The 22,358-nt window shown below is 45.3% G+C and overlaps 1 protein-coding gene across 1 annotated transcript in view; it reads left to right on the plus strand.

Annotated features, from left to right (window-relative positions):
• Window positions 1-2,824: 2,824 nt before the first annotated feature.
• ELOVL6 (ELOVL fatty acid elongase 6) overlaps window positions 2,825-22,358 on the plus strand; it is a 75,278-nt gene continuing 55,744 nt past the window's right edge. The window contains exon 1 of the mRNA XM_074541034.1: window positions 2,825-3,115. Within this exon, the coding sequence (XP_074397135.1) occupies window positions 3,027-3,115 (89 nt within the window). The 5' untranslated portion in view covers window positions 2,825-3,026. The remainder of the gene's footprint in view (window positions 3,116-22,358) is intronic.

The following is a 22,358-nucleotide window of genomic DNA, read 5'->3' on the forward strand; positions in this document are numbered from 1 at the left end:
GGTTGCTTAGACCTAGCATGGAATTCACTCAAGCAGCTTCCTAGCTGCCCATGGTTGAGATCAGGAGAAATGCAGTGGCACAATTTGCAGGCCTGAGTTATAAGGTAGACTTGGGCTGGACATCAATGTCCTTTGTCCATTTTTGGTTCATTGCCTGGCACTTGATGAAATCTTTGTCTATGTTAGGACCATTCATTCCTGATGCTATCTCCCATTACCTTATCTAAGAGCATCACTGATTTGTTTCTAAATGATGGGGTTTATAGAAGAACCCAGTTTTCCATGGCTTCTATTATTGCATGTTGCTTTCATTTCAAGCATGTGAAATCACAGATTGAGAGATTAAATCCTTTGATGCATTAATTGATACAGCTGGAAATAAGCTCTTGAGCACATAGGCCTCCTTCAAGTCTTTGTGTTTTTTAGTAATCGATGTCACATTTAAATCACAATGTCAACTCTCATTGCCACTTACTATACCTTATGTTGACTTAAGCAGTATAGCATCTCATTTCCCAGCAGCTGCTAAGAGTTTAGTTAAGACCTAGCTATACATCAGCAAGACAAACTATTCAAAATTACTTCTTGCAGCAATAGAAGCCTAATGGTTTTTGCAATAAATTAACTCTATGACATGGAGGGAAAAGTATTTGCTTAGTAGCAGCAATGATAATGGTTACGTGCCCAACCTGATTAGAGAGTTATCTGTAAATCCTGGATGAAGCTGCTTGCATTATTCAACCAAAAGGTCTTGGGTAACAGAAACAACATAAACATATATCTGGTAGAAAATGTATAATTTACCTGCTATGCCTTCTACACAGCCTTAGGAGACATGCCAAATAAAAGGAATTAAAAGCAATGCTCAATAACTATCCACTTACTAAACGAGATGGGCACCCCATAAAAAACCACAGCAATATAGAGCAATATGCACATGAACAAGCACAAAGGGACTAACATTGTACTCCCTGCCTCCTGAGACCACATAATTCTCCCCACCTCCTTTCTCTCAAGAGACATTTCCTACTTTCACTTCAAGTTTGTGCTGTTATGTGAGAACTAATTAAATTACTTCAAAAATGGTTGCATAAAAGTTATTTTCCTTTAAAATACACTGTATGTTTTTGTTTACTGTTCTTGACTGTGATCAGTTTAATCAACTAGAAGCAGGTCTTACAAAACTCCTCAAGGCTAAGAAGGTTTTTATGCTCTTCCATTGTTCACACAGATTTTGCAAGTGACCCCAAGCTTGAGGATTAACATGTAGATAGTAACATGCTAGGGGAAATTTTCAGGTAGAGTAGGACAGGAAAGGAAGTAAGATTCACTGCAGATTGTTTAACCTATGCAGAAGTTGTGAGAGCTATGGAAAATGTGGAGAAGTCCCCAGTGAGTTTTTGAGACTCACACGAATCTCAGTAGGGTTTTGTATTTCCAGGCTGTTTATGCATTTCCTGAAACTGTTACAGTAAATTTTCAAGTCTTGCTGTGACGAACTTGCACTCTGATGAAGTCTACCTGATGTCTTGCACTCAGGCTGAATGAAGGCTGAATGCCACTTGGATGCTTTGCCAGTCTGGTTGGTAGCTGATCTCCCAGGTAGACAGAAACCCTGCAGGGGCAATAGTCAACCTCATCTGAAGCCCCATGGCCATACTAACCCTAAAGGAGCCCTTGTCATAACATTTCATAACTTTCAGGTTCATCCTGTGCACTCCACCAGCTCTGACACCAACTTTAGGAAGCTGCCAGTGTAAGGGAGCAAGTCTTTAGACGTTGGGGCTAATGTGCCTATGAAAACACGACTCTGAAGAGCATGGTAGTCCAACTGCAAGCAGGATCAGACTGGTTAGCTGTTGATGTCTCAATACTCTCTTTTTTCATTTTCTCAGTGCTTGGATTTAATGATACTAAAAACTTCCATGTCAAGGAGAACTGAAGTCCAGGAAAGTCAAGAGAGTGCTGACCTTGCTGGACCTGCTTGCTTACACTGGCGTCTTTGACCCTGTTCTCCTCCTGCCTTAAGAATGCAAGTTTAGTGGGGGCTGGGACCACTCTTTTAGCTCGGCTTGTACTGCAATGCACGTCCAGGATGCTGTTGGAGTCGGAAGAGCACAGCTGGAAACATCAGCAAGTGTCAGATGAGACGGGAAGGAAAATTAAGGCTACATAATCACCGTGTGACCCAACTGCGAGAGCAGCTCAGCAGGTGATGGTTAGACTTTGGGTCTCTGCCCCATGCTCCACCAGCCTCATGCATACTGTAACATCCAAAAGCGTGTCTGTGCACTGCAGGGAGCTCGGGGCAGCCTGGCCGCAGGACGGTGCCCCTCGCATGGGGACACCCAGCTACAGCCCCTGTCCCCGCAGCAAGCGGGACCCGGCTGGGCAGGGGGGCCGAGAGCCCACTCCCGCGGGATGGAGGCAACCGCAGCAGGTGCGCTGGGGTCTAAATGCAAAAAAGGACATGTCGGGGGTGTGTAGGCTTCTTCTGGGAGAGGGTATGCGTCTGCCCTTCTGGCTAAATTCGAGCCTGTACTTTTTAGTTCCCGGCTGGCCAGCAAGGGCACGCAGGGCGCTGCGGCATGGATTCAGCACAGGGGTGGGGGCTTCCTATTTTTGTAGCTATTTTTGACAGCCTGCGGTGTGTGTGTGTGGGGGGGTTCCTCCCTGCCATGAGCGCAGCCCCGGCGCGGTGCACGGAGGAGCGCCAGGGCTGTGCGAGGGGCGGCGGGGGGCGGGTGTCCCGGGCGGCGGCGGCGGCGGCGGCGGCGGCGGCGGCGGGCGGGCACTAAGACCGCGCCGCCCCCGGGCGCTGCGCGGCGGCCGCAGAAGAGGAGGAGACCGGCGGGCCCGGGAGGAGAGGCGCGGAGGGGAGCGGAGCTATGTTAAACCCGGGGTACCGCTGAGGCGGGGCGGGCCAGGCCAGAGGCTCTCCGGCGGCGGGCGCGCAGGGGCCCGGCTCCTGAGGCGGCGGCAGGCAGCATCTCGGCGCGGGGAGCGGCTCCGCAGCCACCGGGCCAATGAACATGTCAGTGTTGACTTTGCAGGAATACGAATTCGAGAAGCAGTTCAACGAGCATGCGGCCATCCAGTGGATGCAGGAAAACTGGTGAGTGCCGCCCCCGGGCCCCGCCGCCCGCACGGATCGGGGAGGCGCTGAGCCCATCCGGGTGCGCGGGTTGCGCCCGGCCGGCGCGGTGCGGCTCGGCTCAGCGCCGCCGTGCGCGGGCACACGGGCGCTGCCGCCGGAGCTACCTGCGCGCCCGGGCGGGGTCCACCCCGCCGGGTTACACAAGGCCGGAGCATCCCGCCGCGGGCGCGGTGCGGGGCCCGAGCCCCTCCGCCGCCCCCTCCCGCCGCGCCCCGCTGGCCTGGCGGCGCAGAGCCGCACACGTGCCCCGGCTCTGCCCTCGGCCTCCCTCGCCTCCAGCCCTGCCCGACCCTGCCGCTCCCCGCGCTGCAGCCTCGTTCAGACAAGTTGCGCGTTTGCCCGCGCTCCCCGCGGAGCCCCTTTGCCTTCCCCCTCCCCTCCCCCAGCTCGTATTAAACTTCATTTGCAGCCATGCGGTTATTAACTTTCCCGGCGTGTGCGTGCGGCCGGGGAGCCGGCGCGAGCCGAGCCGCGGCGGGACCGGGCTGCGCATGGACCGTCGGGGCTCCCCGGGTGGCGGCGAGCCGGAGCCTGGCGGCCCCGCAGAGGGACCCGCGCTCCCAGGCCGGCCCGCCGAAGGGGAGTGGCTGTGCCGGCCGGCTGCTCTCTGCAGGCACTGCCCCGGGGGCATCCCCGGGCCTCGGCCGGTGGCAGGGAGACGAGGATGGGGAGAGCGCCCCAGCTGCCCTTCCCCCCTCCGCGGGGCCCTCTGAGCTGTGCTCTTGGCCGGGATCCCTCTCTCGATGACACTTGCCCACCTTGCCCCGGCTCTTGTCCTGGCTTTGTCCACCTGCACAGGCCTTGTGTTCACAGTCTGCCCCCACTTACCTGTGCCTTGCTGGTGCACTGTCCCTGACCACCCTCTCCTAGTGCCCAGTCTTGCCCTTTCTGCTGCTTCTGTGGTCTCTCTCTCCAGCTGGCCCCCAGCTTTTGCATTGCCTGCGTGCTCTCCCCAGGCAGGGCTGTGTGCCCTTTTGAGCTCCTGAGTGAGGCCCTTCCCCATGGCACCCTCATGGGACAGTGGTAGTATAGGACTGCCTCTGGGCCCAGGCTTTCGTGTCTACATTAGTAGGGCAGAGTGGTCCAGGATCCTAGGTGGATCTCAGCCAGGGATGTGCTAGAATCCTTTAGTGACTTGTCTGAGGAATTTTAAGGACAGTATCATTAAAATGACCATTTAAGTGCATGTATGTCTCCCTCTGTTCTGCAGGTGAGCTCATCACCTCTTGAAGAGTGCCTGGTGTCACTCATGTTTCAGGAGAAAGGAGACCACATAGATATTCTTGGGCTGGGATTATTGGGTGCTTCCCATTCTGTCCGTGTTCCAGAAGAAAATTGGCATCAGAGTAGGACATGCTGATGAAAGAGGATGGAGGGGGATACATGAGTATATATAATAATCAACCCAGGAGAGATACAGTTTATTTTAAAGAACATGCCTAGCAACTAGCACTCCAGCATCTTCTCCTTGACTCTCTTGTGCTTCATGATTTGACCTTGGGAACATTACATAACCTCTCCTAGGCCTCAGTTTCCCCAGCAAGACAGACCAGGGGAGTGGGGGATAATAATGCTGAAATGTGCTTGTGAGGTGCTTGAATTACTTAAGTAATATTTTCCGAGTGCCTTGAAGATGTCAGGTACCACATAAGTACTAAGCAGTGTTATTGAAATCTCTCTGGCAGTTTGATGTGCTGCAGAGGTCGTCAGCTGGGATTCTGCAACACCGGGCTCCCACTGTCCAGGTTCAGAGGAGGAGACTGTCAGTGTTACATTGCTGCTGTACAGCTAGAGAGGCACAGTCGTACATGTCCACATGCTTTTCACTCTGGTTTCACCTTCTCTGAGGAAACTGATCAATTAATGTCTTTGATTCTTGTGAAAGTGAAGGAGAATGATCTTCCTGTGTCCTGGGAATGTTTTTGGAAATTAAATAGAGCTGCAGCCTCTGAGGTCTCTGTTGTGGCAGGCTTTTCCTGAAGATGCTGCTGAAGACTTACAAGTTTCAGGTTAAATTGTGCATTTTTATCTTGAAGAAACACTCTTGCTTAATGAAACAGGTCCTGTTCAAGTGTATGGGTTTTGCAGTGAGCTGAACTGGTAAAATATAGCAGATTTTTTTTTTACTTCCTTGAGGATGACTCAATAGGTCTGTGTATGCAGACATCAATGTCAGAGTACATAGCTCCTGCACTTTGTAGGTGTAGCCTTAATGTACACATCCTTAACGTAAGAGCCATCAGAGATGAAGTTGTCAGGCAGTAGTATGTAGGATAAACATGTTCCTTCACTCTTGGAGCAGGAAGACAGACTGGGGGACATGCTTAAGAAAAGACTGTGGCTAGATTTTATACTATAATTGTTATTTAAATCAGGGTGCCATACTATTACAATGTCTAACATGAAGGTAAACAAATTCTATAGGTGTGGCATTTGCTATTTTACTCATCTCAGAACTATGTCTTGTTACCTTACAACATGCACACACACAAAAAAGGCTGTAGGGTGTTAGGGGGCATGAACTGGCTCTAAGGAGTTGACCCTGACTTTTGGATTTTGAAATGTCTGGCTAAGTTGGATATGAAGATGTCAAGTTTGAGGATGAATGTGAATCCTTTTACATATTCTCTTGAGTTCTGAGCTGGTTAAAGCACCATCATGCCCTTTTAATTAAAACTCTGTAAGCCTAAAGCTGGAAAAGCTTGAACTGAAAGCCTGGGGGTGGTGGCATACACCCCTAGGTACTGGTATGTTTGGTCAGGAAGGATCAGGTGCAAGGTCTGGTTCTGTTCAGCCAAGGCTTGCCCCTCTTTGCCTTGGTCCTTTGAGCCTGGTGCAAGTTTCATCACTCCCTGGGGCAAGTGTATGTCCTCTGCCCTCACCAGTAGCTGGCATCTAGTCTTTTCTTTCCCATCCCAGGGCTTGTTTCCTTACCGCCATTTGCCCCTGAAAATCCCATCTGAGGGCATATTGATCTAATGGCAGTGAATGAGCTCTTCCTTGCTTCGTTCCAGATGGTCCTGCTTCACTAGATGGAGAACCCCATCCTGAAACATGCATGGCACTGAGACCTCTTTGAAGCTTGGGCCTGGAGTAGCAGTGCTGTAAAGAGGCTGCTGGTTTTGAGGAGAAATGAATAGTCTGTTGCCTGATACTTATGAGCAGATAGGTTTCATGCCTCCTTGAATGCCTGGCTTTATATTTACGCACACCTTTATGGTATAGCCCCCAGACTGCCTGGTTCTCATGCAGGGAGGCAGCTTGGAGACTGCGAAGATAGACCTGCAGTCTGCTGGTCTCTGATAATAAGAGCTGCCAATTAGTTGCCTTGCCTAAGTTAACAATGGCAGGATTTCTGGAGGTTAATGAACAGCAGGTCCATTTACTGTCACGAAACTCCTTATACTTTGTTTTGTGGGAAAGCTGTTATTGATACATGTTTAAATATAGTGCCATCTAGTAGCTTTGCATTTAAAATAAAGTATCACTTTAAGATATTTTCATGTTGTACTCAAATCATGGGTGGTGCGATTTCTGCATGTTCAGGATTAAGTCAAATGTTTATTAAAATAATTGCTTAAAATGATTTCTCAAATCAAACTCGCTCAGCACCTCCTCCCAAACTTCTTCAAAGAGGGAAGTGAATGAAGTAAATAGTCTGCAAAGGATTTTTTTTTCTTTAAACTGCTGCATGAGAATTAATGCAACTCTAATCCTTTATTTCTTATGGGTAAGTATATTTAATATTTGTGGAGAAAATTCACAAATGTTCTGTCAGACATGCAGCAAAAAGTGTTGTAGCACTGAGATCCTGATTCCCAGCTGCAGCCAGTGAGGCAGCAAAAAGCTGGCGGGCGCGCTCAGGAAAGGCAAAGTGACAGAAATGCCTGGATGGAATAGTGACCGCCAGAGTCCTTCTCCATCGTGCTGCAGAGCACCAGGTTCAGGCAGCAGCACGAAGTGACAGTCGTTCCTGTTATAATTGTCTGGCCAATAATAATTATCTTCAGATGTCTGCTGACGAGGGGCTCGCCAATGGGGAGGCAGGAGGCCTGTGCTGACTGCGCTGAGATTATCTGGGAGAGCTGACGTCACACCGGGGCTTGCCTAAAATCACAGAAACTTTTCCTCTGCTGCTCCGCCGGCTGCTGCAGCGCTCCGGACATCCCTGCCCCAGCCTGGTGTCCGCCTGCCAGCTGCTGCCCCGGGCAGGCTCTCCTCACTCCTCTCTCTCTCTTTCCTCTCCTGTTTTGCTTCCTAAAAAGCCAAGGTTTAATCCTTGGCAGCTGGCAGGATGCTTGCAGGTAGTACTGGGAGGAGGACGAGCAGGATGAAAGTGAAACTGGTTATTCCCTAAATATGCTGTTGGGCTCTGCTGCATAAACTGGCTGGTTTTGTTATCATTACCTGAAGTAATGCTTCAGTAACGAGAGAAGGACTGCTGGGAATTTTTTGGTATCTGACAACTCAATTCTGAAATCAACTTAGTGGACCTTGGATGAGGATAATTGTTTATATATTTGAAAGAAAACATCTGTGCAGGAAGTTATTTTTAACCTTTTGTTACCAAAACTTTTATGTGAAAGAGGCAGAAAATGGAGCCAGTGCTGGGAAAAATTTGTCCTTTGGTGTGATTCTCTTTCAAGTCAAAACTAGAGATAAATGTGGAAGGGCAGAGGGTCAGCTAATTTGGATTTGTAAATGCACTTGCCTTTTAATAATTCACACAAGCACCATCATCCTAGACAGGTTTGTTTCCTAAATGCAGAACAAGCTCTTCTCATCCACTTAAGCTGCTCTTACCTCATGCAGAAATCAAGAGTGAGAGGCTGTGAGCGTATCTCTCCAGGCATATGTGCGGAGCAGCCAAAAACTGATGTAAATTACTTCGCCCCCCCGCCCTGAGTTCTTGCTGGATGCCAAATGAAGGATGTAGAGAGGGATGCTGCAGTCACCCTGTACTTCCTTCTGTGCTGCAGCAAGGACTCAAAGGAAGGATGTGAATTGGTTCTTTTCAACGGAGAGACTGTTTTACTTGAGCAGAATTCAAATTGGCCCAAAAATTTAGCCTACCTCCTCCACATGTCATTCTCCAGACGGGATTTTTCCTGCTCTCTGCTGCAAATTGGCTATAAAGCTGGCAGAGCCACCAGTGCATGGCAGAGATTAGAGGATCCCACTTCTTTGCCTTTCTTTCATCCTTCAGGCCTTTCTGAGGCAAAAACTGATGTTTTGGACTATCACAGGGTTTTGGCTCTTGGAAAATAAAAGGATGGAATCTATGAGGAATAACAGTACATGTCCTTTCAGAGTTCAGGTTTTTCTGTCTCTGTGGGTTTGGGGAAGAAAAATTTTAAAAATATGGTGGACACCAAAATGTCATCCTGGAGATAAAACATCAGTGTCTTCTTGATTCAGCCTACCACTGAAACATAGTCATTGGCCTTTTGTTTACTCTGTTCCTAGAGTATGAATGTATCAGTCATCATGTTGCCTCCATGATTTTAAACCTCTTGAGAGTGACAACTTCTCTTCTACTTTGTGAAACACCACATATTTCTGGGAATAATAAACTTATAGGAGTGGAGCCAGGAGTAGTTTAGGAGCTTGCCATCATCTTCAGAAGTGAATATGACAGTCAGGAACATGGACATTCCAAAACACTTTTTGGAAAGCTTTGTTAAGAATTTAAGTGCTTTTTCTTTTAATGGAAAAGAGCAGAGATTAAAACATTATTTTTAACTGTAAATTGGTCTGAAATATGAAATAAATTTTTCACTTGCTTAGTCTGTATCAACATGTGAGATGTTTGTGTAACAACATTACCTGTGTGGTGCTACCCAGTAAATTTTTTCTTACCAACAGTTTTGTCAGCCCACTTGAGCCTTGCCCTGGATTGGAGTGGTAGAATTTTTAATTCTGCTGTGCTGCCAGAGTGTCTCAGACTGCTGCTACTACAAGCTGTGCTGTTCCTGTGTGTATCCCAGCACCACATCTCCTGGGGCTTCCAGGATTCACTGGGGAAGGCTGGTGCAGCCCCGTGGGGAGCTCTGCAGGGACAGCCAGGTTAACGTTTCGCAAGCCGTCAACAGAGCAGGAAACAGTGAGGCTGTGGCTGCACCCAGGCTAATAGAAGGAGAAAGTTGTATCAGTTTGTGTGCAAGGTTTGCAAATATTATGATTGCTATCAGTGCCAAAGTAGCAATGGTACTGATACTGCCCTTCATGGTGTGCCTTGTACTATGTGCTCTGTTGCAGACCATCAGTTGCGAGACTCGTTTGTTGACTTTTGTGAGGACACAAACTTTTTTTGGTGTGAATTTTATTTACATACTAGGAGCAAGGTGGAAGGACTCCAAAAGCAACATGACCTCGGTTTGCCTGGAGAGGGGACCCAGGTCCCACAGAGTAGACATGTCGTGAAATGATGGGCAGAGCTTGCATCTGCTGAGTAGTCTTTGACCTCCTGTGGGAAGAGCTGGTATTCAGAGTGGGGAAGAAGAGGGGGAGATGCAAGTCAGTGGTTTACCTCATGCCAGGGCAGTAGGAACCTTGCAGAGTACAGGTAGTGGTTTATGGGGTGCATGGCATGCAGGGGAATGATATCTCTCAGGATGTGGAGAGCCTGACTTCAAACTGAAGGCAGCCGTAGCCACTTTTTAGAAGTTGGGCATCAGTCAGGTGCCTGAGTTCCATCATTTCAATGGAAATCAAGGACCTGTGTCATCTCTGAAAATTTCTCTTTGTTCCTTAGTTCCTCTGCTGTGAAATAGGGAATAATAACTTTCTGGGAATATTCAAAGTTGGCTTTCTGCTGTGTCACAGAGATGATCCTGAGGTGGTAAGACCTGTATATGGCTACAATACAGCAGTACAGAAAACAATGGTCTTACACTATTGCTATGCGCCCTTACACTTTTATAGCAGCAAAGAATACTTTATTCTTGCCAAGGATGTGGGGCAAAGTTTGTCTCCTTGATTGTAGTAACTGAGCACTGAGTAGAGCTGCTGTAATATTAGAGGCAAGGCAGTTTATCATGGGATTAAACTGCAAAAATGCAGACCATTTCTAATAGCAAATTTATGAAAGGAGCTGTCCTTCAAATAGTCCTGTTAAACTTCAGGCATCAACATCTGATCATAGCTTTTAAATAGAATTTTAAAATTTGTTAGTAATTATTTTCAGTATGTGAAGTCTGCAAACTGAATAAAAAATGAATTGGACGTCATCCAGGTTGTGAGCTCGTCAGATTGAATGTGTTGATTTTGGTATCTGATGGCCTCAGTTACCCCTGGACATAAAATTTAAGGTCAATCAAGAGTGTTATTAAGGCCAAATGTCTGCTCTATATGTCTTGAGCCATAAGTAGTATAAATACACCTGGAAAGAGCAATCCCAGGGAGTGCCAAATAATGTTTTAAGGGGAAGAAACAATAGGCCAAGTTAATTTTTGAAAAAAGAGGACTCTTATCTTTTGACTAATAAAATTTCCTGGTTTCAGTTCTCTTTTTTTTTTTTTCTTTTTAAAAAACATTATTTAGAGCCATTAAGAACTACTTAAGATAGCAGTAAAACCCCCTAAGTATAAACAAAAGTGGGATGCCAAAGTTGTTGCACTGTGCCATTCAGATAGTGGGTTTATTAACAAATGTTTAGAAAGTCCGTCTTTTTCCTTATGTGGTTTTCCTTTTAGCTTTAATTGGGAATTTGCCCTCTAGGTCCCCTGATGTGGTTCTTCTGAATGCAGGTCCTCTGTAAACATAATTAGGAATTTTGTTGTTGCCAACATACATCATCTCCAGGCAGCTGAAAGCTGTGGCTCTTCTTCCTTTTTGTTCTCCCTGGTGGAGCTGGCTGTCCAACTCCTTTTCCATGTCTTTGCAGGTCACAAGCAAAAGAAACGTTAGTTATTAGCAGGACATTATGTACACACCTTGCATTTCAATTCCTTCTTGTTTCCTCACTCACCCTGGCTTGACAGCCAAGCAGAAAAAACTCCAAGCTGCTTTGTCCACCACGTGGATGTCTATATGTTCTTGTCTACCTTGACTTTCACAAAGGCTTTTGCTCGGCTGGCACAGTAGCTCTGGGGCTGCCAGCTGCCCTGGACCCTGCTGCACCTCAGCCTGGTCCCAGCTCTGGACAAGGATCCATCCTGTTCCACGTGTGCATGGCGTCTGCTGTGTTCATGAGCATCCAGCCCAAACCCAGCCAAACCCATGGCTGATTTCACTGCCTTTCCCAGGTAAAAGCAGAGGCTGTGGGGATGTGCTAAGTGGAACTGCTGATGAGAGTGTGCAGCATTCATTTCAGACTCATGATGAAACAGGTTGTTTAGCGGGTAGAAGTATTTCAGGATGCATAATGTTGTCTTTACATTATTTTGTGAGGGCATTTCCCCATTATAGGCTTTCATAAAATACTGCTATTGGAACTGTCTGAAATAAAATACTGCCTAATTCAGCCTTTGATCTGACCTGACTGCTCCTGTGTGCTTAAATATCTTTTTTTGATCACATGTCTGATAAAGAAAATACTATTTTTGGTCACACAACAACTGTCTGGAAGTGACATTGCCTCTTGAAATGGCAGTGTTCACAGATGATTAGATTATTTTGTTATGCCATTATTTGGTGATTTAGCACTCCGTAAATACTGTGGAATTACAAAGTTTTTTAAAATTTACTTGGGAGTCTTATGCTAAGCAAAATTCCTTCTGGGCAAGGCACTGCCCATGGATGCAATGAAAAACTCTTGTCTTGCCCCTAACTTTGGGTTAGTTTAAGACTAGTACTCCAAGCAGACAAAACTCACTATTTTTTAAAAGTTTAGATAAATTATTGCATGGACTGTCACAGCCACATCTGTGCTGCTACATTGCCACCATCTCTGTGACCCAGTGGGGAGTTTTGCTTCTGTTCCACTGGGGAGAGAATGGCTCCAAACAGCCAAAGACCATGAAGAAAAGTAATGTTATAGCACTGAAAGGAATCTTCAGTGTCCTTTTTCACTAACTTCTAATATCAGGATTGAAATGCATATTTTTTCAGTTTTAAGAAATTCACAAAACCTTTCCAGCATTTTCCAAGGGCTCCTCTCCTATATCAGTGCTTAGATCATGGACAAATTTTAAAATTTTGTTTGAAAGATAGGATCAACACCAGCTATTCGTATTGTAACTCTTGGAGCCTGACTGTCTCAAGGCTGTTGTGCCCAGGATGCTCACACTTTTTAGGAAATAAAGGAAAACATTTTGCTGAAAGAAAGATTCTGAAAACCAGTCCCCTGATGTTTGTGAGACATGGTCCTTGTGTAATGGTGCCCCTGAAAAAAGATGGTAGTTACAATGGATGTGCTTCCCAGATCCTTCCAGATGTGATGTCTTTTGATCCTGCTTGGGATCTTTTGTTTAACGTCTGAGATTCTGGTATTTGATGATTACAGATAGTTTGTGTTACTGTTCACTCAGTCAGGTCCTAGGAGCACCGTGCAGGCACTGGTGATGGCATTTGTCTGACCACAGATGCCTGCTGTGTGAGGTGTCTTGAGTCATCAGGAAGTGGGCAGCTGAGAGAACTTAAGTTTTATTGTAAAACCACTCCCTCTCTTACCAAATGTAGAGACTCAGGGAGCAAACTAGACCATACTTATTTCTCCTGATCCTTCTTCCTTCTTCTCCCCCAAAATGCATTTTTTTCTTTTTTCAGGTACCTATTTGGTTTTTACTTTCTCCCACGCTTTTCCCATTCCTCTTTCATTTTCTGTATATATTTTTCCCCTTTAGGAGCAGTTAAGTCAGCAGCACAAGTGGCTAGGGAAGGCCCTGGATGTTTGTGCAGAACACCCTGCACAGTGGGAAACAGCTGGTGCATATTTTGGTGTTGGGCTGGTGGAGCTGGGCAGCACGGGCCTGGCCTTGAGCTGTCTCTGGCTGAACGTAAAAAACACTGCATCAGGGTAGTCCCACTGCCATCTTCTGATAAAATCACTTTGTTTCTAGAATAAGGCAATAATAACCAAGGAAGAGTGCTTGCTTGTACCTTTGCACAGCCCCATGGTATACTGGTATAAAAGGGCCCTTTCTTTTAAAAGCCACTTCCCAGTCACTAAGTGGAAAAATACTAAAGTTAGTCTATAATAAAACATAAAAGATTTAGTTTCTAAACTTACGTGTGTTGGCTAAATGTAATGTAGCATCTGGTATGTAAAACAATTATGACAATTCACATATTTTGAAATGGTCATTACTGTAAATGGAATAATTGGAAAAGATGTTTGGAGAAAATGAAGAGAAAAGTTGTGCCTACATTTAGAAAAAAATACACCAGGCTGATGATATGGGCAATCTGGAGATGAGAGAGAAACTGTAACTGGAAGAGCTACTGCAGCTTTTTATTGTGGGGTGAAAAGCAGAGCTCCTTCCACTGCTTTCTGTGGTGGCATGCCATTGATGGAGAGGAGAATTGGATGAGGGTAACAAAACAGGATCTGTTAGCGTCGATCGTGTATCGGCATTGAAGCTGGGAATGCAGATTTTGACCTCAGGCTTTCCAAATGTTCTTGGCTTAGCAGTTCTTGTGACTTCAGCTCTTGGGGTGCCATGGGGCATCTTCCCATATAAATTCTGGTGGCTCTGGGGTAGGCATGCTAAGTGTGTAAGATACTGAAGGTAGTCCTTTGCTGTGCCTCAGTGCAAGTACTGTGACCAGTTGTCATTGCTTCCAATAAAATGGCATATAGGACTGAGGGACGTTTTTGACAGACCACAGGTATCTTGCCTATGCTTTTATGATTGTGGTCCAGCATTTTTGTCTTTACAGGCTGTATCCTGATGACCTTAGTTATGATCCATATTTATTGATGGCAGAGTTACACTCCTTTCCATAAACTAGATAGTGTTGTATCTGTTCGCAGGGGATACGAGTTTGGCTTCAGACATCTTTAACCCATTTACCTTGTTTAAATTTTCAAGACTGAGTCTTGATGGAGTTTCAGGTAGTTCTTGTGTTCTAAAACAGCTGTACATCTTGAGAGAGGGACACTTGTGTTCACTGTATTACCATGAAGAGTTATGGTATTTAAAGATTACTTTTTCCCTTTGATAAGATCAGGACAGAATTCCACAGTCACATTCTTGGTGAGTTAGAAGCTTTAATGACACAAAGTTCTGTAATGTAGCATTTTGAAGAACAGGAAGGATGCCTTGAAAGTGGTGGATCTGCACAGCCATGAGGGCTGCTCTGAGCGATGCCTGAAGCCATTGCAGCTGGAAGTCTTCCCAAATGAAAATTACCATTTCCACTGTCTTTCAGCAGAGGTCTCTCATCTTAGCTCCCAAGTCCTGTGTGACAGTAAAAGAAAGCAAGACTTTCGTTCCCAAAACTTTGGAGAGTTTCCCATTGCATGTACAGACATAAACTTGGTACCATCATGCATTTTTCCTGGCTGCTGGATCAAATGCTCCCTCTTGAATGTCAGCCAGTCTGTGAGGCAACAGGGACAATCTCCTGGCCAGCCAGGTTGCACAAGGGGGTGATATCAGGGCGGGATGCTTTGGGTTTGCTGGCAGTGGAGTAGTTTCCCAGGGCTGAACTTTGGCCCCATGCTGCACACGTGGAAGCGCTGCCACGGCTGGGTAAACTGAGCTGTCTTTCATGGCTCCTCCTGGGACTGTGGTGTCCTGTGGCAGGGTGGAAGGGACCAGCAGAGGCAGTAAACTACAACAGTGCTCCAGCTGCCTTGCCTGGAGGCTGCCTGTGTAGCTGTCTTGAAAGCAGTCCTGGAGGAAGCGTGGCATGGAGGTGATGTGTCCTAGGATAGTGGCATCTACACTCAGGTGCTTGTGTGCCCAAACGTTGCACCCATGCAGTCTGAGCTGTTTTGTTATGGCTGCATGAGGGAGGGATAAACACTCTAAAGTTGTGAACTGAGCAAACATCCCTCCCTAACTGTATCCCACGATCTGCTGTGATAATGCCCTGTGGTGTGGTTCCTAGACTATCCTGCTTGACCTGCTTCATTCAAAGAGTGGGTAAGGCACCCATATGGAGACCTAGAGACTGTCAAGGACCTTCATTATTAAAATTGGGGCCTGGGATTCATCCAAGTCAGTGGGAGACATACCCATGATGGGAATGGGAAGAGGATGTAAATTTTCCAGGATGAGTAATGAGATGGCTCTGCCATTACCTGTAGCTTTGGTGCAGACAGAGATCTGAGTGCTGCTGAAGTTGGACTAAGCCACCTTCCCAAAGGCTTCCTGCAGAAATACCAATGAAGAGTTTTAAATGCAGGATCTGGGTGGGGAGTAAATGATTAAATACAGGAGAACACTAGAATGCATGAAGACTAAACTGAAAGGGGCTTGTTTCCCAGAGACAGGCTTAGATGCAATCATCTCTGTGGAAATGTTCTTCCTCCAGCATAAAACTACCCAGTGTTGAACGAGTTAATATGAGCAATGGCTTAGGCTGCCTTCTGCTGTGCTCTGGGGTAGTGGCTGTGCACTGCAGAAAGCCTTACAGAACAGAAAGAGGAAAGATGTCATTTTAACTCAGGCTGTGTTGACTCATAGGAGACATTCTGAAGGTTATGGATATATGTTAAGCAGGTATTAAATAGCTCTTGCTTTATAAATATCATTTACAAAAGCAAGTATCCTTCAGGCACCAGAGTATAGAAGCATGTGAGTTAATTAGAGCCTGCATTTTCAAAGCGGTGGAACAACAGGATTTAGATCAGAAAAACTGCAATAAGCTTGCTGATGACGTGAAATCCAGTGACTTCTGTAAAACTTCCTGGCTTTGTGCCTTGCTTTTTCTTCCCCCTCACTGCTTTCTGCAGCTGTGACCCTTGGACTCTGTGCAGTGGATTGTGATGTGTGTGACCCCAGAGAGGAGCAGTACCTTCCCATTTGCACAGGTTCAGCGCTTATGGGGACATGGCAGGCCTCTGAGGCACTCAGTCACTTCTTTGCAGAAAAAGCAGGCTGGCAGGAGGAAAAGCCAAGCCACAGGCTAAACAGGCTCAGTGGAGCATTTCATGGCCTGCAAAGTGACCAGACTAGTCCTGGAAACCTGCAGCCTTTATTGTGACACCTGACACAGCCAGCCTCCTCTGCTTCACCAGATTTCCATGCTCGCATCTCTTTCTTTCTAAACATGGCACAGATTTTTTCCTTTTTCAGGCTTGGAATGGGAAGAGGGTGGGAGCCGGTGAAAAAATGTATATTAAAACCTTCCCAAAACCAGTCTGAAAATTTTGAGGTCCCTCTGCAAAAGGATGGGGGCCCTCACATGAGGATGGTCTTCCAGGTTATCAGGGCTGTGACTTTGCAGCGTGAGCAGCCTGGTGGTGCATTCAGAAATGCTTGCCTGACTAACATATTGCTTACATTTGCTGACTCACTCTTGCACTGCCTTTTCTTTCTTGTTCCCTGGATGTGTTGATTTTTATCTCTGTTACTAGGGCTGTGTCCCAGACACTGTATAATCATCCTGTTTGTGTTCGGCTCCTGTATCGGTGGGAGGTATTTACATTTGGATACAAACGTTAATATTGTTCACCCACAAGGGAATAACAGCAATGAAATACAGGGGTCTGAAGACCCCTGGGATGTGAAGGAGTGCAGGGGCATCACTGTCTGGCATTTCACACCACCACCTGCATTTGGTCTTGCTGTCTCTGAAAGCCCTGCTCACCCAAACTGTTTTGGACAATGAATTTAAATTCAGAATCACAAAATATTTTGAGCTGGAGTGGACCCACAAGAGCCATCAAGTCCAGCTCTTCAGTGAATGGCCTGTAGTCAGCTTTGTATTTCACCTGCAGAAGACTCTAACACAGGCAGCCTGTGTCTAAAAGCACTTTCTAAGTGGGAGCCATACATGGGCATGGCTAAGAACATCAGCAGAGCTTCTGGGTCCCACTGTCCTGATTTTCTAGGACAAGTGTGGGTGATCAGAGGCCGTGCCCTGGTTGTAGCTTGCTCCTGGAATGACTTCATCTGGCTGCTCTTCACCAGCTGTGCTGCAGCAGCCCTGCCTCCTCACCTCCCAGTGTGCCCTCCCACTTCCATCCATCCCACTTCACCCAGAGCCATTTAGTGTCCATGCCTCTTGCCACTTCAGAGTGCCTGTTTTTGATATGCAATGTCCATATACTTCTGGAGGTGCAGTTCATTTCTGACATGTCTTTTCAAATACCAGTGATCCTAAGTGATGGTCCTAAAATGTTTGAGGGTCCAGGTTAGTATGCAAGGACATTATGTCTTCAAGTTCTTTCCCTTTAAATCCCAGGCTCCTAAACTTTTTGTATGAGTAGCACAGGTGATTGCAGCTATCTTGTCTTCTCAATGGCTTTTAAACAAGTCACCATCTATTTTTCTTGTCCAGCTTGTTTAGGTCTAGTTTGAAGCCCATGTCATTAAGTTGTCATCACATGATGCTCCTTTCTCTTGTTTTAATCAGATGATGTTCAGTATATTCACATAGTCCTCATGCAAGGACAGTGCATGGCCAATTACCAGGGAACTAATTAGCAGCTTCTTCCTCATGGTTCAAAGAGAACTATGTATGAGTTCCCATAAGATCATGCCACACAGCATCACCTTGCAGCAGCATTGCTGTAAGCAAAACATGCTGTTTGCCTCTCTGCCTTCTCCTTCCTGCTCACCACTTTTGTGTCAGCCTAGGTGCAGACAGACAGCGCTCCTCAGCATCACCAAGAGGAATCCAGCTTCCATGGTGCCTTCAAAACCCTCCCTGAGTTGGAACTGCGGCTTCTCTGTGCTGGTTCTGCGCATCAGCAGCTGAGCAGAGTCAGGCTTCTGAGTGCCTGGACACTTTGAGGGACTTTAGCCTTTCTGATTCGTCTTAGGCATGATTGTTTTTCTCAAGTTAAACAGTATTTATAGGATTTCTTTTTGCAGGTTTCAGTATTCCAGATTCAGTGAGATCAGTGATAATTAGCATTTGCAAACAGAAAAATCTTGGCATTTTTGACTGTGACTTTTGTAAGTGCTGGAGGGAGTTAAACATGCAGCTTCTCTGGTGTCTTCTATTTATCTGTTTATTCATAGTGGAAATGACTGTCAGCTTCTTGAATCAAGCTCTGAAAGCCCTCCAGGCATTTCAGTGGCAATGCTAAGGACTTGTGCCCAGCTTTACTCACTTTAGCATTTACATTTTTGTCATTGATTCTGAATACAGAATGGACCAAGTATATATTCAAACAATATCAGGACAATGTGTGCTTGTACACATAATTTTGTACACTTGTTAATGCATTTTTCTCAATCCCTTTGACAGCAGAAAGCAGACTACAGTCTGCTTTCATTTGAGGGGCATGCAGTACACTGGAAATCACTGCCCCAGTAGTAGAAATACAGCCCTACCATCTGCCATGGACTTACCCAGACTGCACTGGAGTGGGATAAAGTTTTATAACACCTGCAGTACATTGATGATATCATTGTGTGGGGCAATATAGCAGAAGTTTTTGAAAAGGGGAAGAAAATTGTCCAAATCCTTCTGAAAGCACCTTGTTTTTACTGACTTTCAAAAGCACCTTGAACCCATATGGTGAAAACTAAATGATGAGCTGAGATTTTGTTTTACATTAAATTAGCCCATCTTCTTTATCCCAGCTTCCTCTGAATTTGTGTTATACTTACTGGCAAAGAGCATCTAGCATGACCCATTTGTAAGTCATATATTTAGATTTATTTTGCCCAAGTGAACAGAAGCCAGTTCCAGAACAGACAGTAATACAAGAGCTTTAATAATGATGCCTTATCTTTATCAGTTAGTGGTAGTCCTGTCCTGGTGAGGTCTGCTCTACTGAAATATTTCTTCATTTCTGTTGCTTAAGGTGAGCAGTAAGCTTTTTCTTCAGTGTGGCACACTCTCACAGGACTGGGTGAGCAGTGGTGCTGGAACAGATGAACCCCCTCCAAACTGCAGCACCTGCTCCCAGTAATGTTTATGTTCCTTTGTGCAGCTGGATGATGAAATTCTGCGATGGAAAGCTGCTTCAGCGCAGAGTTTAAAATGGAAACCAGGACTTTGACACCCAGCTTTCAAATCCCCTCTTTTAGAGAGTTGAGAAGGCTTTGTTGCCTTACCAGAGTACCCAGTAGCCTGGAAACCCAAAGCCTGCTCCCACCCTGGTTGGCCTCCAAACTGCTGATCCTTCAATTTTTTGCCATATGCCTTCCCCTGGTGACTTGGCTTCTTCTGTAAGATAAAGAAAGAGGTTTGTACCTCTGGAAGGTGCTTTAGGCTGCAGGCAGCATCAAGGAAATATCAATATATTAGTTATATGGATAGTTAGATCACATTTTCCAGCTGTTTATTTTACAAGCCTCTTGCGACATCGTAATGCAGTTAGAGGTTATTAAGTCCAAGTTGTTAATTTTAATGATTTTAATAGACCTATAGCATTCTGGTTTGATCCAGTACTACTTACTGGCTTACGCTGTATGTTGATACTTTTTTGAAGTGTCAGATTTGGCAGCTCTCTGAAAGAGTATTTGTATTTCCCAGATACTTGGATGAATTTCTTTCTGCTGCTGTTAACCAACATAGACTTCTGTCTATGCATTTATATCTGCATTTGGACTAAATTTGAGACCAATCTGCAGAAAGAAGCCTGATGCTGCTGCTGTAAGCAGCATCACTGGCTGATTTTGAAAATGGTGCCTGTATGTGTCTGCCAGGCATAGGCGTTGGGTGGAAGGCTCGTTGAGAGAGAAAGAAGAAGATTTGGTTTGGTTCAAATGAGGCATAAAATATTGTACCAGGCAAGGAGGCCTAAGAAACTGCGCAACAGACCATGCGACCTTGTTCACTGAAGTGAAACCTAGCACAAGATGCTTTCAGCCCTCTTCAGATCCCTGGGAGAAACATCCTGCTGGCTAAAGCACAACAGAATAAGTATCAAACACCACTTTTTTCTGTGTTAGTTAAACATCTTTTCTTTAGGCTTAAAAGTGTTTCTCCACTAATTCAGTTTTAAGTTTCAAAGTTTCTAGAGTACATTAGCACTTAATCTGCCTTCTACTAGCTGGCAATTTCTATCCTGATTTGCAGTGATTAAAAAGTAATCTAGGTAGGATTTGGTGGTACTCCAGGATTCAGGCATTTTGATCTTTTAAGTCAGATTTTAAACTAAATGTACATGTACACCTTATTCTAAAAAAATAGAATCAAAGTTTCATTTTTAATGTAAAGACTATTGATGGTTTTGTGATTTACTTGCAATTGTATAACTATAGCCACACAATGAGAGAGAACTTTGCATTTGACTGGTGGCATCTTCTGTGGCTGGTATCAGAAAAGTACAAAAGCAGTTTGAAAGTCTTTACATGTGTCTGCTGTTTTTGCTGTTGTGTCTTAGGAAACAAACTCAGGCAAAGCTTTCACTAATGCCATAAGGACAAGTGTTTTCCATACCATGAGCAACCATAAAGGAATGCTAACTCAAGAAGAGAAGACTCGAGGCCATATGAATCCCTGTTTCTCTTATAGAGATTATCCCAATGTGGCTTTCCTAAATATTTTGTCAAGCTTTTCTGTCTCTTGTTTTCTTTAGTGTATGTTGGCACTATATGTCTGCTGACTTATTGAACAATGAAGGATCAGCCTTTGTTGTTTAATAATTTCAGGTAATGTGTGCAAATCCTGGACTTTATTTATTTGACTGGTTTATGAGTAAATCCGTCTCAGTGTTTGTTTAAATCTGCTTGAGTCTTAAGCTGTGAGGATGTTGATACCCTACAGATGTATTGCAGGTACTTGCACGTGACAAATTTTGTTTAATTACAACAAATTGCCATGTGGGAGTGCTGATTGGGGTACATGACGTGGACCTGTTGGAGTGAGTCCAGATGAGGCCATGAAGATGATCAGAGGACTGGAGCATCTCTCCTGTGAAAACAGATTGAGAGAGTTTGATTTGCTTCTTCCTGGAGAAGAGGATTTTCTGGGGAGACCTTAGAGCAGCTTTCCAGTGCCCAAAGGGGGGCTGTAAGAGAGCTGGAGAGGGACAGTTTGGAAAGTCATGTAGTGGGAGGAGAAGGGGTAATGGCTTTAAACTGACAGTAGATTTAGATGGGATATAAGGAAGAAATTCTTTACTGTGGGGGTGATGAGACACTGGGAACAGGTTGACTGGAGAAGCTGTGGATGCTCCATCCCTGGAAATGTTCAAGGCCAGGTTGGGGGAGGGCTTTGAGTAATGTGGTCTAGTGGAACATTTCCCTGCCCACAGCCAAGGAGGTTGGAAATAGATGGCCTTTAAGGTCTCTTCCAACATCAGCCATGTCATGATTCTATGGTTTTCCATAAATACACCATAATTAGTATTCGTCTAAATTCTTCCTGGCTGCTTATTAGTCCATAAAGGGCTACACAGCACTTTCACTGGTTAAATTCAGTGATAAGGCATGTATGAAGAAACCCATCTAACCAAAGCTCTAGTCTTTGGTTCCTGGTGTCAGTGCTTTGCCCATATGACTTTCATGGCTTGTCTCTCACTGTCTCGTGTTGTGATCTGTTTAGCTTAATATATCTTTTGATCTTTGGCTTGTAAGCAGAAGCAATAAACACTTCTTTAATGTGTCAAGGGCTTTGTAGAGAGAGGAGTCTGTTGTGCCATTAGGTAACTGTTTAGTGAAATAGCTTATCCCACTGGACACTGAAATGCATTGAAATGGTAATCCTATTTCTAACCTAGGTTAGGCAAATAGCTGTATTTGGACTCCTCACCAAATGTTAGTGTGTTATCCAGTAGGCTGCAGTCACACTAATGTGAGACATTGTTTTACCACCCTTGAGTAGAAAATAGTGGTGTCCTTGAGTAGCATCATGCAGTATCTCAGTTTTACGGCACCACTCCAAAGCAGATGTAATGAGCATTGTTTTGTTTTTATTGTGCCTTCAGTCGCTGACATATGGGGATAACCCCTGTCTCCATTTCACTGTGTATGGTGTGTACTCTTGTGTTTTACATCATTGCATTTTACTTGGTACCAGCCTGGACTGTGGTCCTGCATGAGGTAGTACCCTTTCTCTCACTCTGGGAGCTGCCTCCAGTTTACCTCAAGGTGAAGATACAGCAAATCTGCATGCAGAAAGTGAAACATTCAGGCCCGGGTTTCAACCATATTAGAGTTTTTGAATATTAAAAATCTTTGATTTA

This window comes from Zonotrichia albicollis, chromosome 5 (genome assembly GCF_047830755.1).
Source record: "Zonotrichia albicollis isolate bZonAlb1 chromosome 5, bZonAlb1.hap1, whole genome shotgun sequence".
Lineage (NCBI taxonomy): Eukaryota > Metazoa > Chordata > Aves > Passeriformes > Passerellidae > Zonotrichia > Zonotrichia albicollis.